The 18,957-nt window shown below is 40.9% G+C and overlaps 1 protein-coding gene across 1 annotated transcript in view; it reads right to left on the bottom strand.

Annotated features, from left to right (window-relative positions):
- The window catches only part of PGM5 (phosphoglucomutase 5), a 69,127-nt gene that overhangs the window by 5,773 nt on the left and 44,397 nt on the right, over positions 1 to 18,957 (bottom strand). Inside the window, exons 8-10 of the mRNA XM_060762246.2 lie at positions 14,258 to 14,393; positions 13,183 to 13,366; positions 12,501 to 12,635 (exon numbers count right to left, since the gene is read on the bottom strand). Of these exons, the coding sequence (XP_060618229.1) occupies positions 12,501 to 12,635; positions 13,183 to 13,366; positions 14,258 to 14,393 (455 nt within the window). The remainder of the gene's footprint in view (positions 1 to 12,500; positions 12,636 to 13,182; positions 13,367 to 14,257; positions 14,394 to 18,957) is intronic.

The raw sequence follows: 18,957 nt of genomic DNA, 5'->3' as shown, positions 1-18,957 counted from the left end.
CCGTTTTAAATTTCATGATTATTTCGTTCTTACTAGGGCAGCGGAATATAGTTTGTACAGTCCGTGAATAGGTAACGCAATCAAGCACAGTAAAATAGTTCAGATCAATTAGATACCAATTCAAAATGCTTAGTAATGCTTTTATTATTTTGTTTTCCATTTCAACTAATCTTCTAGGGAAAAGCACAGTCATGGTTTGGCTTGATAAAGACATGTAATGAAACTATACCACTATGTACAAGTCCAAGGTTTTATTTATTTTAATTATTTAATAAGCTATGTCTAAATGATGTGTCTAATGAATGATTCTATTTCCAGACATTCCTCATTCCAGACTAACAAGCAGGAACCTGAGGGAGGGTTTCCAAATCCTCAAAATTTAGCCAAACTCTTCAGATTTACATATCAATTGAAATGGCCACAAAACAAAATAAAACCAATGCACTTAAAATCTGGGTTTAATGGGCTCAAATAAGCCCAATGGTGCCACAGCCTAGATGTTCATTGAAAAAGAGTTATTACTTAAAAACACATTAATGAAGAACATTCAAATGAAGCATCTTCAATGATATCTGAAATAGCAGTTTGTGCCCATTTATTGATTGATTATTAATCACTCACATTTCCACCTAAAAGTCTTCACTGAGTTTTTGGCTAGAATAGAATAGCTTTATTGTCCTTGTACATTGTACAACAAAATTAAATGCTTTCCCCAGCACACATCACAAAATCAATACACCCATCCCTCCACACTCCAACCACCACCACACAGCCCCCAATGCCATCAATGTGAAACCATGGAGTTTCACCAATACATATACAGCTCTAAGATAAAAAGCTATCTCTCAGTTTTTTTGTCCTTGTCTTTGTCACCCTGTACCATCTGCCAGATGGTCATAATAATAAGAATAAAAAAGAATATGCTGGGCAAGGTGGATCCTTAAGGAAGTTCTGAGCTTTCTTAAGGCTGCAGGGCTTACAAAGTCCTTCCAAAGAGGGGAGAGGGCAACCAATGATTCTCTGTACAGTAGTGGTGACCCTTTGGAGCATATTCCTATCTGCCCCTGTGCAGTTACCAAACCATGTGCAGATGCAGGTTAGGACACTCCCTATAACACAGTGGTTTTTTCATTCAGTTATTGGTTCCTCAGAAGTCTCAAATTGTACAATCTGCTGCTGTATTAATGCCCTAGGTCAGATCCCCCTTAACAGTGACACCCAGGAACTTAAAATTGGCCACCTGTTCCACTTGGTCTCCATTTATGACCAAGGGCTGAATTTTGCATCTATTCTTTCTGTAGATCACTATGAGCTCCTTGGTTCTATTGATGTTAAAAACCAAGTTATTGTCCCTTTACCACAAGAGCAGGCCATCCACCTCATTCCGATAGGCAGACTCATCCCCTTCAGAAATAAGCCCCACCACTCATATCATTTGCAGATTTGGTAATGATATTGCTGTGGTGGACAGGGATGCAATCATATGTGTAAAAGTATAAAGCAGAGGACCCAAAACACAGCCCTGAGGCATCCCAGTGTTAAGAGTGAGAGTGAAAGAGGTATGATTATCTAATAATCTGCAACTTGTTTGTTTGGCTGCATGCTACAAGTTGCTTTGGGTGAGAGAGAATCAGCTGTCCACAAAGACGTTGCCCAGGGGACATCAGCATGTGTTACAACTCAGAAGACAGGGTGACTTGGAAGACGCTCAACAGACTGTGTTCTGGCACCACAAGATGTAGAGCCAACCTTAAGAAATGGGGCCACAAAGTATAGTATGGAGTATGGAGAAGAACAAACAACAGACCACTTAACTACAATGCAGCCTGAGCCACTGCTACATGCACAATGGAGGACCTTCTTATAGCAACACCAGAGGTCTCCAAGTGGCCAGCTACTGGTCAAAGCACATTTAGTATAATGCTAAGTTTTTAACTTTGTGTTTTTAAATACATTACAACTGTACCCTCAGTTCGCTTCTGACACGATAAAGAAATACCTAATAATCTAACCCTCTGGAAATGTCCAGGCAAGAAGTTCACAATCCAAGAACAGATTGAATATGACAATCCAAGATTTATAAGTTTAGACACCAGTCTATATGGGAGGAATGTATTAAACGTGGAAATAAAGTCTGCAAAAAGCATCCTCACGTAGTTCCCCCGTCATTCCCAGTGAGTCAGAGCAGCATGGAGCGTGATTAGCAGATGTTTGTTTTTTCACTTTTTCTATTGTGGTATTGCTTCTTACTAAGCATAAAATGTGTTGGCCTCTTAATTTCAAGTAAATGAAATGCTGATACATTTAACTTCTAAAAACTAAAGTATCTTCTTCAGGTTTACAATTTGTTACAGTTGAAGGAATGTCTCCCATATTAAGAACTGCTTTACTGTACATTAAAGAGATGACTAGACTGGTGGGAGCAGAGTGTTGTTAGTTCAGCAACACTCATATTTTGGGAATAAACTGACCTTCATAGCAAAACATTTTGCATTTCAAACAGGAAAAAAATCACATTAATTTATTAAGTGCCTCTCTGTACATTTTTCCAGCATACCATTTATATGACTAAATATTTGACCACATATGGCTTGGCGTAAGAAATATATAAGGTTTTATGTTATTCGTCTATTGGTTGTCAATCATGCCACCTGGGCCACTTTTTAAAGGAGGCACTATTCCATGTCAGACCCTTTTATTGTTTTTCACTATCCCATGCCCAGCCTTTTTATTGTCTGGTTATGTCCATTGTATTACTGGTTATTGGTTTTGTTGAGCAGTGTTTTGAGTTTCAACATTGCTGTTTTATATTCTTATGTTTTTATTTGGATTGTTATATTTCACTATGCTCTTATTTTAATTGTGTTTTTGCTTTAATGGATTGTTTTGCTTTTATGTTTTGCAGGCATTGTGACCCACATATAAGCTGCTCCGAGTCCCTTTGGGAAAATGGTGGCATGGTATAAGAATAAAGTTGTTGTTGTTAACTTTTCTTTTGAATGTTTTTAAACTTTCCAAACTGAAGTATGTCAATCCAAAGACAAGTATCCAGAATTGAGATCACATGCCTCTCTGAAACCATTTGAATGGCTCCCTTTTCTTCGTTATCCCAGTTTTTGCTGTATTACAGAAGAGCCAGTTCTTCAAATATTTCAAGAAAATGGAATTAAGAAAATAAAGAAAGTGGGGTATTGAGTTGCATAAGATTTGGCAATGGCCAATTGTTAAGTGAGCTTAGAAAGGGAATTACAACAAATTGTTACTCAAAGAGACTACGGCTCCATCTGCATTGCTATATAATGCAGTTTGAAAACTGCAATTGGTTGCAGTGGCTAGAATATTCAAAATCCAAAGTTTGGTTTATAGAAATCAAGATTTTAGAGTGCATTGTTAGCTACACACATATCACATATTACCTTTGCATTTTGACCAGGTTTTATCTCAGTGAAGGGATATTTCCCCACTTTTGACAGAAGTGCACACTACAGTACATTGATAAAATCCTATAATGGTTTCTTAATGTGCTTGCATGGACCAGAGTTCCTGCGGCCACTGATAAGACAGTTTAATTAATGTTTCTTTAAAAACTGTTCCTTAAGGAAACAAGAAGGTAAGGAAAAAAAGAAGCTAGGTGGCGATATTTAGAATAAATTACTACAACCAGAATTCTAATTGTTGCACAATATCCAGAATTTTTTCAAATGTTATTGAAAGTATATTTTCTGTCTTTAAAAATTATGTGATACTTACAAATCATTGTTTATTTCCAATTACATTAAAGGAACAGCTCTATGTTATAAATCCATAAAATGTTACATTTTCCCAATAGCCTTAGTATAGACTTGAATGCGATTTTCCTGCTTCTTGACAGGGGGTTAGACTGGGTGACCCACAAAGTGTCTTCCAACTCTCTGATTTCAAACTGAGAGGTAAACTTTCTTCAAATTCATGTGTTTCCTTTCTTCGTTAGGTAAATTATTTGAGGAACCTGAAGTGTTCAGATGTCTTAGTTTCTGAATTTCTAAATAATGGATAAGGCTTCAAAAGTAAAAAGAACTAAAGACATTCTAAGCTTTTTATTTTTAAAAACCCTCTGTTTCTCTATTCTGACCCTCTGGTGGCACTGCAGGTTAAACTGCTGAGCTGCTGAACTTGCTGACCAAAAAGTTGGCAGTTTTAATCCAGGAGCGGGCTGAGCTCCTGCTGTTAGGCCCAACTTCTGCCAACTTAGCAGTTCGAAAACATGCAAATGTGAATAGATCAATAGGTACCACTTCTGTGGGAAGATAATGGTGGTCCATGCAGTCATGCTGGCCACATGATGTCTACGGACAATGCCGGCTCTTTGATTTAGAAATGGAGATGAGCAACAACCTCCAGAGTTGGACACGACAAGACTTAATGTCAGGGGAAACCTTTACCTTTTATTTCTTGGTATTTTTTTTTGTTAAGGGGCTTAACAAAACCCTGTGATAGGGTCAATTTATGGGCACCTAAGACTTGAAGGCATATAACAACAAAATCAAAACAAATTCACTGTTCCACTTTTTATCTCCTAACTGCTTTGATCAACTGACATGGAAGAGATTATTCTTTGAGCCCAGCCTCTTATTCAAAGGTGCTTCCTGTCATCTTAATCATATGGGTCATAAAGTCATAAATAATTTAGTGTTTCATATTGGCAGAACATTCAGTATTGTTTTCCAGTTCAGCACACAATGCAAATACAACTCTTCTGGGGGGGGGGGGGGCACACCATAATCTCTCCTACCAGAGATTTGTTACACAGGAAATAAGTTCAGATGGTTATGTGTGTTTTACAGCTGCAAACTTATTAGAAATGCACTACAGGTTTCCTCAGATGTGTCCGGAGTGGAAGCCTCCAGTTACTCCTGCTCTCCCCATGACGCAAATCAATATGAATTAACCTCTGCCTACATGGAAAATGATTTTGCTCAACATGAAGGTGGTGTAGTATACACATTTACAAACAATGGTCATTGTCAGTCACACTTTCAGCTTAAGTTTTAGAACTTTCTCCAGCAAGACTTTTTAAAAAGTCCATCACTAATAGCAGTACAGTAAAATAAGATTACAAACCAAGGCAAAAAAAACAAAAAAGGCAAGAAAATAATTTACAGTAGTCCCGTCAATTTTGGAGAGTTGGAGGACCATGATTCCTATTAAAGTGGGGAAAACTTCCTAAATATAAATAAAAATCACAATTGCTACTTTTTGGCTGGAGAAACTACTCTTGTAGTAATCTCTACTTTCTCTAACACAATTCTATGATGCCACAGAATCACTCTAGAGGACATAGAAAATGCCTAGAGAAAACATATTTTTTCAGATACACAGAAGGCAGCAGAAGAGGTGGTGGGAAATACTGTAATCGTGAATAATCAAAGCCGCAAATGCTTATCCCGCAAATGTGGAGGGACAACTCTAATTAGCATCTCTGCAGAATAGTCAATCAAATCTGATAAATAACCATGATATCCTGTTTCAGCTATCTGTAAACTCAGTAACCATGATATCCTGTTTCAGCTATCTGTAAACTAATTCTATTTACATTTTTTTGTGTCAGAAACGACTTGAAAAATTGCAAGTCACTTCTGGTGTGAAAGAATTGGTCGTCTCCAAGGACGTTTCCCAGGGAACACCCAGATGTTTTGATGTTTTACCATCCTTGTGGGAGGCTTCTCTCATGTTCCCGCATGGGGAGCTGGAGCTGACAGAGGGAGCTCATCCACACTCTCATTGGATTTGAACCTCCAAACTGTCAGTCTTCAGTCCTGCCTGCTAAGGGTTTAACCCACCATGCCACCGGGTAAAATTGAAATATTTCTCCTAATAAGATATAAAATGCATCTAACTTTATAATAAAACACTTATTTTTGTGTAAAAGAGATACAAAACAATTTCAGTGTTGGCAAAAAAACAAAACAAAACTTTCAAACGAGAAAGGAAGCATTAGGGAGGCATTGTTAGAAAAACAATTGACTATAACTTATTGCCATTAGCTGTTTAGTACAGACATTGACGCTAATTCTTCCCTGTGTTTTTCATTTATAAACCAAATGCTGAGGCTGTTGCTTTATGTCAATTTTTATTTATTTTATTTATTTCATTTACTTATACCCCGCCCTTCTCACCCCGGGGGGGACTCAGGGCGGCTTACAGTGGGGGCACAATTAGATGCCCAAGGCAATTCACAAGCAATACAAATACAAACAATTCAACAATTAATTAAAAACATCAGTACATAATAAAAATAATAAAACAGTCTCATGCTCAGGGTTCAGAGTCCATATATCCATTCCATTCCATTTGTCCTTGTCTATCATCAGATCCTTCAGTTAGCTGTCCGAATGACCAAAGGCTTGATCCCAGATCCAGGTCTTCAGTTTTTTCCTAAACGCCAAAAGGGAAGATGATGATCTAATCTCCCCGGTGAGTGAGTTCCACAGGTGGGGGGCCACCACTGAGAAGGCCCTGCTCCTCGTCCCCGCCAGCCTCACTTGTGACAGTGGCGGGGTCGAGAGCAGGGCCTCCCCAGAAGATCTTAAGCTTCGAGATGGGACGTAGAGGGAGATCCGTTCGGACAAATACACTGGGCCGGAACCGTATAGGGTTTTGTAGGTCAAAACCAGCACTTTGAATTGTGCTCGGAATTGGATCGGCAGCCAGTGGAGCTGGCGCAACAGGGGGGTTGTATGCTCCCTGTACGTCGCTCCGGTGAGCAATTTGGCTGCTTCTCGCTGGACTAGTTGTAGTTTCCGAGCAGTCTTCAAAGGCAACCCCACGTAGAGTGCGTTGCAGTAATCCAGCCAGGATGTGACAAGAGCGTGGACCACCGTGGCCAGATCTGGCTTCTCAAGGTATGGGCGCAGCTGGCGCACAAGTTTTAATTGTGCGAAAGCTCTCCCGGCCACCGCTGAGTCCAGGATCACCCCCAAGCTGCGAACCTGCGTCTTCAGGGGGAGTGTAACCCCGTCTAACACAGGCTGTAACCCTATAGCCTGTTCGGCCTTACAACTGACCAGTAGGACCTCTGTCTTGTCTGGATTCAATTTCAATTTGTTAGCTCTCATCCAGTCCGACACAGCAGCTAAACACCGGTTCAAGGTCTGGACAGCCTCCTTGGTGACAGGTGGAAAGGAGTGACAGATTTGGACATCATCTGCGTAGAGATAACATCTCATTCCGAAACTCCGAATGATCTCTCCCAACGGCTTCATGTAGATGTTAAATAACATCGGGGACAGAATTGAACTCTGTGGGACTCCACACAACAACGGTTGTGGGGCCGAACAGGTGTCACCCAATAACACCTTCTGGGTCCGTCCCTCAAGGAAGGATCGGAGCCATTGTAAAGCAGTGCCCCCGAGCCCCATATCCATGAGGCGACCCAGAAGGATACCATGATCGACGGTATCGAGGCCGCTGAGAGGTCCAGCAGAACTAACAGGGACACACTCCCCCTGTCCAGTTCCCTGCGAAGATCATCTACCAAGGCGACCAAGGCTGTCTCAGTTCCATGTCCCGGCCTAAAGCCAGACTGTGCCGGATCCAGATAATCAGTGTCTACCAGAAACCCCTGGAGTTGTGTTGCCACCACACGTTCCATGACTTTGCCCAAGTAGGGAAGATTGGAAACTGGCCGATAGTTGTCGAATTGAGTGGGATCCAGTGATGGTTTCTTCAACAGCGGTTTTATAATAGCTTGTTTTAAGCTCGCTGGAAATATTCCTTCTTGTAGGGAGGCATTAACCATCACCTTCACCCACTCCGCCAAACCCCCTCTGGTTTCCTTGATCAGCCAAGATGGGCAGGGGTCTAGGATGCATGTGGTGGGTCGCACCTCTCCAAGGATCCTGTCCACATCCTCAAGCTGAACCAATTGAAAAGAATCCAATAAAACTGGACAAGCAGATGTTCTCGTTACATCCCCAGAGACTGCCGTTAACATGACGTCAAAACCCGATCGAATCCGCTCAATTTTATCTGCGAAGGATCGAGCAAATGCTTCACAGCGAGCCACCGAGTTGTCCAAGGCCTCGCTTTTTTGCGGATTTAACAGGCCCCTGACAACTTGGAAAAGCTCTGCCGGACGATTCTTCGCTGATGCAATATTGGCTGTGATGAATATTTTCTGAGCTGCCGTTATTGCCACACCGTAGGACCTTAGAAAGGCATTCAGGTGTGTTTGGGCTGGATTGGTGGGATTCTGGCGCCACACGCACTCTAACCTCCTCTTCTTTCGCTTCATCGCTGCCAGCTCCTCGGTGAACCAAGAGTCAACATTTTATAAGACTTCTAACATTATGAAATTTGCAGAATTTATACACTGGATGCAGGCATGTAGCCGGGGGGGGGGGGGCTCGGGGGGCTTCAGTCCCCCCCCAAATTTTCATGGTGGTTCGCGAAAAGGCCTTAATGGTGCATTATTTAAACTGTTATGTTTATTCATATCATGATCTGATCACCATACTCAATATATCCCATATGCATGGGGGTATTGGGGTAATGATACAAAAGGTTTGCTAGGCTAGACCCTCTTTCACTCAGACTCAGCCCCCCCGAAACTCAGCCCCCCCGAAACCCCCCCTGAAAAAAAATTCAGCCCCCCTCCCCCCCGAAACGAAATCCTGGCTACGGGCCTGACTGGATGTATCAATCTTTTCATCTATACGTTTAAACACAAACTAAGACACCTTACTGTTACAGAAAAAACTGGTATTGTACAGTTTGTTTGTGCATGCACAGCAATTAAACAATGGTCTCTGCTCCCTTTCCTATTCCTTTAACTTCAATAAAAAGCTCAGTTGACCACAAAACAGAATAAACATCTGTGTATAAATGCTGATTGAAGCAACTGACTAAAGAAAGGAAGATGATTTTAAATATCTCAGCACTAAGAATCTGGTATTTGTTGATCACCAGAGGGGTGTGCAGAGAGAGGACATCCCTCCTGTTGCACCAGTTCCATTGGCTGCAAGTCTACTACTGAGCACAATTCAAGGTGCTGGCTTTAGCCTATAAAGCCTTAAACAGTTCTGGACCAGATTACTTGTCTGAACATATCTCCCCCTATGAACCACCTTGGAGATTAAGATCATCTGGAGAGACCCTGCTCTGAATTCCACCTCCTTCGCAAGCACGACTGGTGGGGACAAAAGACAGGGTGTTCTCAGTGGTGGCCCCTCAGCTATGTTACTCCCTCCCCAGCAACATTAGATCGGCTCCCTCCCTCTTAGCCTTCAGAAGGAAAGTAAAAACTTGGCTTTGGGATCAGACTTTTGGATAATAGTGCAGTGCAATAACAGATTTGGAATATGTGCAATAAGTACGGAACGTCTTTGGATTACAATTATGGATGGCGTGATTTTATATTGAATGTAATGCTTTTAAATGTTTTGAATGCTTAATTTGTATTAATTTTAATTTAATTTTAATGTTACCAGAATGTGTTTTAAGGCATTGAATAATTGCCTATATGTAAGCCACCTTGAGTCCCCTTCGGAGTAGAGAAAAGCGGGGTATAAATAGGGTAAATAATAAATAAATAAATATTCATCCGACCTTGAAGACTGACTGTTTTATTGTTTGGGGCATATGTCTGCCCATTTTCAAACCAAATGCTTCAGACTAAAATTAATCCACAAGAGGTCAAACATTTATTTTTGTAATCATTGAGGTTTTCTGCAATTGCTGCTCAATCCCAAAAACCTTTTCAAGTGAGAATTTCATTCTGAGTTCTTGTGGGTTTTTTCGGGCTATATGGCCATGTTCTAGAGGCATTTCTCCTGACGTTTCGCCTGCATCTATGGCAAGCACCCTCAGAGGTGAGGTCAGAATGAAAAATTTCATTCTGAATTTTTCAGTTCATGAATGACTGAAGGCTTTTCTTGTAAAGTTTCCCACCAATCAGACAAAACTGTAAAGCAAATATGATATAGCAGATGTTTGTTTCATTCTGCTGAAACTCCCTTGGCTTTTAATTCCTCTTTGGTACAGGACAGATTTTGTTTATAAACACAAGCGAACTCTCAGCTCTCAGGCAGCTTCACATTTCTTCCTTACAAGGAATCCAAAACTAGCAGAGACTTTGGCATTTGGGTTTCCCAACTGTAAGATTGTTATGGCAAGTCACTGGGCTGCAGTCGCTAAGCAGTTCTCCAGACAAACTGGCCTGACAGTAAGTTATTTTAAAAATGGTAAATTTTAATTTAGAATGGTGCACTTGAACCGAAGAAGAGAAAAAGGAAATATCCAGGCTTTTCTTCAGTACATATATCTTGCTAGACGAACATTTCCTTCTTTGTCCCCAGGGGAAAATGTTACTAGGGAAGAAGGCAATTATTCTCACCCCATAGACTAAGCATATAGAAGTTGTTTTCCAGAACTGTTCCCTTGGAACAGGGAAAGGAGAAGGAAAGAACACATTTTCCTTAGCTAGTTTTACACAGCCTGATCCCAACTATAATTACTTGGAATTACTATTCACGTCCAAGTAACTATGCTTAAATTGGAGGCCTTATTTGGACAATGCAAAGTAAAGTTTGTTAAAGAAACATGCCTCTGACCACATGACAACTAAAATGGTGCCTTGACTATGTTTCAGAATACCTTTAAATGCTTCCTAATTTTTTTCAGTGGGACTGAGCAATCTCCTGGATCAGGGCCTACTAGATGTTCTATTGAGAAACCCAGGGAAAGTTTTATATGACTTCGCTTCCTCTGGATGAAACAGCACTGAAATCTTGTTGTGGTATTGAAGCAGGAGACTGCTGAGTAATAGCGAAGATCATAAAATGAGGAATAAGTGGAGATATACAAGTGGGGGGCTTACCCTGCTCCCTGGATTCGGACCATTGACCTTTCGGTCAGCAACTTCAGCAGCTCAGCAGTTTAACCCGTTACACCACCAGGCCATTTGCTGTATGCATCTGCTTTATATAGATTGTACTTTGGCTCATTCTAAGAGCTGCATGCCTCCTTACTTAAAGTGCAACCACACAACTTTTTCAAAAGGATCCAAGCCATAGGGTGGTATGAAAAACTTCTAATAAAGATCCTGAAGAGCCATAGTCTGTCAGAATACAGATCTTCCCTGGTGTAAGGGAACCTTCTAAGCCAACGTTTCTCAACCTGGAAGTCAGAACCCCTGGGGGGTCATGGGGGGGGGGGGTTTGCCAAAGACCATCAGAAAACACTGTATTTTCTGTTAGTCATGGGGGTTCTGTGTGGGAAGTTTGGCCCAATTCTATCATTGTTGGGGTTTCAAATCCTCTTTGATTGTAGGTGAACTATAAATCCCGGCAACTACAACTCCCAAATGTCAAGGTCTAATTTCCCCAAACTCCACCAGTGTTCACATTTGGGCATATTGAGTATTCGTGCCAAGTTTGGTCTCAATCCATCATTGTTTGAGTCTACAGTGCTCTCTGGATGTAGGGGAACTACAACTCCAAAACTCAAGGTCAATGCCCACCAAACCCTTCCAGTATTTTCTGTTGGTCATGGGAGTTCTGTGTGCCAAGTTTGGTTCAATTCCATCATTGGTGGAGTCCAGATGCTCTATTGTAGATGAACTATAAATCCCAGCAACTACAACTCCCAAATGACAATATCAATCCCCCCCAACCTGAGCAATATTCAAATTTGGCCGTATCGGGTATTTGTGCCAAATTTGGTCCAGTAAGTGAAAATACATCCTGCATATCAGATAGTTACATTACAATTCATAACAGTAGCAAAATTACAGGTATAAAATAACAACAAAAATAATGTTATGGTTGGGGGTCACCATAACATGAGGAACTGTATTAAGGGGTCGCAGCATTAGGAAGGTTGAGAAACACTGTTCTAAGCTGTCTAAGAAATGCAGTTCCTGCAAAAGTAATCATCAGGCGGATCCAAACAACGTAAATACAAGGATTTTATTGGACACATAAAGGAACAACTGCCAGCTCAATGCATTTGCAAGGGATGCAGGACCCCTGAGAAAGTAGAAAAATGTGAATTTAAAAACAGCATTTTTAAACCTGATAAAGCACATTTCTGGGAATCTCTACATCTTCCAGTGCAACTCTATGGTCAGCTTCTGCCAGATATTAATCAAATCCGTCAAAAATAAATCCAAAAATGTGGAGGGCTGACTGAATTTTGCAGAAATGGCTTGCCTCATGAACAGTTACTATATGGTTATGTTTTGAGTGAAGACAATGCTACTGTTTACAAATGTAATTATTCAGAAAAATTCTCAAGCTTCACATATCCTTATTCAATGTATGAGAAACCAGCAAGGCACCTGATTCCCAAAGACAGCTCATTCTAGTGTTACTCTCTTTCACAGTGAACACAACGAACAGACATTGCACACAGATGTAACCTCTTATGTAATAGGAATGAATTTTCTTTACCTTCTGACATCTTCCCGCATACAAGATATTCATTTTTTGAGAGAGCTAAAAGCATTTTTCTTCTATACGTACCTGTGGTTCTCTGTCATGTTTACTGGGGTCTTTTTCATAGCTTTCCGCATAGATCCGGAGAGTAGCGCGTACATGACTAGAAGCACTTAATCTGAAGATGAGTCTGGATGCATCAGAGAAAATTATTCTTAGACCCTTGGGAGGAAAGCAATAACATGGGTATTGGAAGCAATATTATTATTTGCCAATATCGTTTTGTGACATATTCTCTTAATATAGTCTATTCAAGAATGTTTAAACTCACCCACTGTTATTTAGTATCATTCTACGTAAAAAAAATTCGTGTCAAAAGCATTGCATAATAAATAAGTTTAATCTGATACAATATAGGGATCACAAGCAGCTAAATAGTTTTAGACCAAAAACAGGCAATAGCAACTGCATTGTCTGTAGCTTTAAACTGTTCTTCCTCTCTGCATGAGGCAGGGCATTGTGGGCAAGCATAAAGATGCTGTCCACAATGCCCTACATATTGTCCACAATTCCACACATTGATATATTTCTTCCCTATTTTTTAACTTGCACATTTATGTTTGGTCTATTACGTTGATTAAAACAAGCATGCACATATTACTACAGTTTCAGGTGCTATTAATAGGGACTATTTCCACAAGTATTTTCCCAGTTCTACTCATTCAAAGATTCAGGGGAAGTGGCGGTGGTGGGGGCTTGCTTGTCATACCTGTCTTTTGGCCACAGTACCATCTACGGGATCCACATATTCAAAACTGTTTCCTTTTTGCACAGTGTAGACATGGCTTCCAACCGCAAACTGTTGATTAGTGAAAGACTTATCAGTGATTAAAGCCTCCAGGTCTCTCATTATGAAATATGCTGTTCGAGGGTCCAGCGCTTCATAATCAAATCTTGCATTGCAGAAATTTAAAGAACAAAATATGCATGTGAAATGTCACGGTAATATCAAATTTTAATGTAATTATAGAAAGGGAACATGATTTTCATCTCTATTCAAATACATGTATCAGAGAAGAATCTGCATCTTAGATACTACCTAGTATTGTAAGAAGCTATCCTGCCATAAAGCATGATAAGAACCAGAGAAAGGATGAACAGCCTCCACCTGCTTTATCTCCTCCAAGGAATGTGAAAGGGCAAAACAGGCTACAGTGAATGGGAAAACGTTCAGTGTAAGTATCTGACAAAGTACTTGCAAGATATGGAGTTGGTATTGTTGAACAGTCTGATCCTGTGTCTTGGTACAAGCAGTGCTGCCACCTTAATGCAGTGGCCAAACCAATATATCAGCAGCTGGTGATGTCACACTACCTAACTGAACATCAATCATTCAATGCCTTCAGTTCCTTTGGCAGAGGGTCTAGGACTCTAGTGGAACCCTATTCTTACTCTAAATAATGAAACCTCTTTTCTGTTGTTCCTCCTTTTAAGGTCAGACTCCAAGATCAGAGTTTATGCATACTACATAGAATATTACTGAAGATAAACGGTCATTTCTTAGAATATTAATCTGAAGGAAGTTAGGTTGTCACCTCTCATACCCTATAGTACTAAAGTCACTGTATGAGTCTACTGACAAATTTGAGACCCCTGAGCACATTTATCAATTGGAACTTCACAGATACCAGTAGTTTATGCTTTGGTGAGAATACAGAGACATATTCAATCACACTTATGAATGTTTTCATAATTATTGTATTGGATACAAAAAATGTTACAAAAAACCAAAACAATTTCTCTTTTCATGGAACTAACCCTTCTCTAGAGCAGCTATAAATTACCTGCAGTAGTAGTGACGGCCAAATTTTGTCCAGTGCTCTCTGACAATCTCTTCTACACCCTGTTTTCGAGCTGCCATGATTGAGAGCCAAATTAGGACAGCCCAAAGTCCATCCTTTTCTCGAATGTGGTCAGATCCTAAGAGCAAAATATTAAATGTGTATTGAGTGTTTATGGTGAAAGAAGAAAATGAATATTCAGTTGTTGGTATGTGGTAGCTCTTGTTTCTCAATTATAAACAGAAACTGATGCGAAATCATGCTGAACCAAGCCTAAGCCCATATTTTGAGATTTATACATTTGATGGCAATCCTAATCAGATTTTGGAGATGTTAATTCATTTTTGTTACACCATTCGTGACTGTCAGGAGTCATCCTGAAAATTGATTGCCATAACAGTCCAGCATATTTTCAAAAGACATGAAAGACGTATTGCCTGAACACTGATGAAAGTTGCATGTTAAGTCAACTTCCATCAAAATTGGTTATAATCTACCGCTAAACGACACGAGTAGAACATTTTCCCAATGTTCTAATTTTCCTGTGGAAAACTCACCATTTCGTTTTTTTAAATCACTGTTTCATAGAGTTTATAAGCAATAACAGATGCCAATATAGCATTAGACAAATCTGACTTCACAGTAATCATGTAGACACTTACTTGACCTGTTGGAATATTCAAAAGTTCCATTTAGTAAATTTAAGTGAGTCAAATAAATGTGCTAAATCATTTTCCAGTTCAATTTTTTCACTAGAAGGCCGGGTCTTCAATTTCCAGACTGCTTTTTTTTTAAAAAAAAATCTCCCATTCTTTCCATTCCTCTCATTATCATGTAGCATCATAAAAATAATGGAAAACATAAACACCTTTTCACTATTTATGGATATAGTGCTTCACACTAATAAAAGCACTGATTGTCAGTGTGGATGCCAGAATGTTTGTTTATTTTAGGTACTAGGTAGCAGCAGTGAGTACTCAGCTAATACTGTAATGTGTTTACCACCTTGAAGTTTTTTTTAAGAAGGAAAGGACCTAGATCCAAGAACACATTAAACTGAAACATATAATGTACCTACATTCCATATAATGGGAATTAAAAACCCAAACATACACACAGACCAGGAGATGGAAGCTGCTTCTAGGTATGTGACAAAATTATGTGTGATACAATGAACCTCTAATATGCAGTTCTCAGATCAAAGACTATAGCAGATGACATTGAGAAGGCAAAATATGATCCCTGACCTTCAGTAGCTTAACTGGTCATATCTAGAAGCACTTCCATTACACCTATCATGCATGTCTTTTGAGAGCAGTGGTTCCCAATCTTTTTTTTTTGACCAGGGGCCACTTTGACAAGGGACCACTCTCCAACATTAGTACCAAAGAAGTTACGAATCGGTTGTTGGCCAACTTTAGATTCAGTTTGGTTATTTGGGGTGCTGATTCAGAAAACTGCATTGGACAGACCACATCAGCTCTTGTTTATGATACAGAACATATGCCATCCAGTAGTCGCCAGCTGATGTGATCTATCCAATGGTATCGTCAATGCAAATAACCCCAATAACAGGCCTAAAAATGAAGATACCAAGGCTCCCTTCTTCCAGGAGCCACATAGAATGGCTCCACTCATGGGGAGGGAGGAGAAGCAGCAGTCAGGAGGCTTGTTGTCATGCCTTTCATAGGTAGTCAGCCTCTCCCTTCCCGACATCCCCATTGTGTCGGCACTATAAGAGGCTTTCATGAGACTAGTCACTCCCGTTGCAACGGTGTAGTAATGGTGAGGCCATGGATCATATTTTACTTCTTGGGGACCACTGGTTGGGAACCACTGCTTTAGAACAAAGCAGTGGTTCCCCTCTCTCATATTTTTCTTCTTTCATTCACATGTCTGGGCAAATATTCTGTCAAGAGTTGCTGAATTATCCAAAATATATTGCTAGCTGATAAAAGCACAGTACCATTTTTCTTTCATTATTTACTGTATAAGTGCCTGACCACAGTTCATATAAGCTAAGAGATGGAGTAAAAATCATTCTGATGACTGCCAAAAAGGATTAAATCACACATATAAATCATAGGTAGAGAATTCTTAATGCTGATTAACATGTTGCAGGACACCGAAGGCTGTGTCTACCATCTTATTTTTCAAACTCCAAGTCAGTTTACAGGGCTAACTAACTTCATCTGACAAACTACATTTTGCTGCTGCAAAAAGTAAGAGGTTACAACATTGAGTGTCAGATCAGCTGCCAGAGAACAGGTCTGTCATTACACGGTTGAAAATTAGAATGTTCTCATTAATAAACCTCAAAACTGCCAGAGCCTGACCCTCTATTGAGAATACAATACTCTTAATATTGGCTCAGTTGCCAAATTTGTAGGAGCTGTAGAGACAACAAAAACCAAGAGAAAAGAGAGAAGCTTGTACTGTTCAAACATGTAATTGCTAGGTGAAAAACTCATGTTTTTATTCATTACTGTATTTTCCAGCCTCATAAATGCTCTTTGCATAATCTAGCATAAGTTTACTTTTCATTGTACCAGTTTATATGGTATCAGGATCTTCTTGAAGAAGGTAAAATCACAAAGGCTACTAGATTCTTTAGACAGAGACGAGGGCCTACAAATTCCACGTGAAAAAAACCCTAATACACATGCAAGCTCTTACCTTTCCTACTAGTCTGCTCTACTGCAAAAAAACAGACTTTATCTTTATTCTATATTTTAACCTGTTTTAAACTGATTTTACTTATACACTTCGCTGGGTGCAGTTACACTGTAGAATTAATGAAGTTTGACAGCACTTTAATGGTCATAGCTCAATTCTATGGAATCATGGGAGTTGTAAGCCGGATCCAGACAGGCCTTTATCCCAGAAGCATCCACGTTAAAAAAAGTGGATGTTTCTGGAGGCCTGTCCACACCCACCCCAGAAAGCACGAGCTAGCCCGAGAGAATGTGTGGAGGCCCTACCCCTTCCCCCTCCCCCTACACCCCTTAGAAAAGAAATACAAACTTATGTGGCCTCCATTAGAAGCCTTGGCTGGCTCTCTCAGCATGTAGAAATGACATGCCAGAAGAGCCGGGGGGAGGGGATTTTCCTCCCTCCTCCCCCCTGCACTCTTGGCACATCATTTCTACATGCTGGGAGAGCTGGCCAAGGCTTCTAATGGAGGCCACATAAGTTTTTATTATTTTTCTAAGGGGTCTGGGAGCTTGGTGGGGGGGGGGTGAGTATTCGCCCAATTTAACAGGCTTATTTAGCCCGGTAAACTGTGGAATACCGTCTGGACTGCAGTATTCTGCAGTCCAGACCTGGAAATAGTGGATTTGTCCTGTGCCTTCCAAAAAGGTGCGGAATAAATCCACTATCAAATTAATTCGCTACAAACCAGCGCTTTTTCTAATTTGTAGTGAATTAATTCAGGACTGTCCAGAACGTTGTCTGGACAGCCCCTCCTATATTGAGGGTGTTCCCACAATAAAGGTCCTATCTGGACGGGCCCCTAGTCTGGCAGAGAAGGTTGAATGCCTTATAAAGACACAGCTCCCATGATTCCATAGCACCGAGCTATGACTGTTAAAGTGGTGTCAAACTGCATTAATTCTACTATGTAGATGGATGCCAATATCTTAGGACAGTTTATGTCCTAAGGGAGGGAGGAGAGAGCAAGCTTGTTTCCTGCTGCCCTGGAGACTATGACACGGAACAATGGCTTCAAACTACAGGAAAGAGGATTCCACCTGAACATGGAGAAGTACTTCCTAACTGTGAGAAATGTTCAGCAGTGGAACTCTCTGCTCTGGACTGTGGTGGAGGCTCCTTCTTTGGAGGCTTTTAAAAGGAGGCTGGATGGCCATCTTTTGGGGGTGCTTTGAATGTGATTTTCCTGCTTCTTGGCAGGGAGTTGGACTGGATGGCCCATGAGATCTCATCTAACTCTATGATTCTATGATTCTAGCTTGGGTGTTCGCAGCTTGGGAGTGATCCTGGATCCATCGCTGAGCCTGGAACCCCAGGTCTTGGCGGTGGCCAGAGGAGCTTTTGCACAACTAAGACTTGTGTGCCAGCTGCGCCCATACCTTGGGAAGTCTGACGTGGCCACGGTGGTCCACGCTCTAGTTAATCCCGAATAGATTACTGCAACACGCTCTATGTAGGACTGCCTTTGAAGACGATTTGGAAACTTCAGCTAGTTCAATAGTCGGCAGCCAGACTACTAACTGGGGCGACATATAGGGAGCATACCACCCCCCTGTTGTACCAGCTCCACTGGCTGCTGGTCCACCTCCGAGCCCAATTCAAAGTGCTGGTTTTGACCTATAAAGCTCTATACGGTTCTGGCCCAGCTTACTTGTCCAAACGCATCCACCGCTATGTCCCACCTCGAAACCTAAGATCATCCGGGAAGGCCCTGCTCTCGCTCCCATCAACAGCACAAATGCGCCTGGTGGGGACGAGAGACAGGGCCTTCTCGGTGGTGCCCCCCGCCTATGGAACACACTCCCAGCTGAGATAAGATCGGCCACCTCCCTCCTAGTTTTTCGAAAGAAACTAAAGGCATGGTTTTGGGACAAGGCTTTTGGACAAGAGATGCAAACACCACTTTAAGGGAATATGACTGGAATGACGATATGGCTGATGAGACTGTTTTACTGTTTTAACGATGGCTTATGTATAGTTAATTATGCTTT

This window comes from Anolis sagrei, chromosome 2 (assembly GCF_037176765.1).
Source record: "Anolis sagrei isolate rAnoSag1 chromosome 2, rAnoSag1.mat, whole genome shotgun sequence".
NCBI classification, from domain to species: domain Eukaryota; kingdom Metazoa; phylum Chordata; class Lepidosauria; order Squamata; family Dactyloidae; genus Anolis; species Anolis sagrei.
Note: the sequence above shows the minus strand (reverse complement) of the source record. Positions and strands in the feature narration are given on the sequence as shown.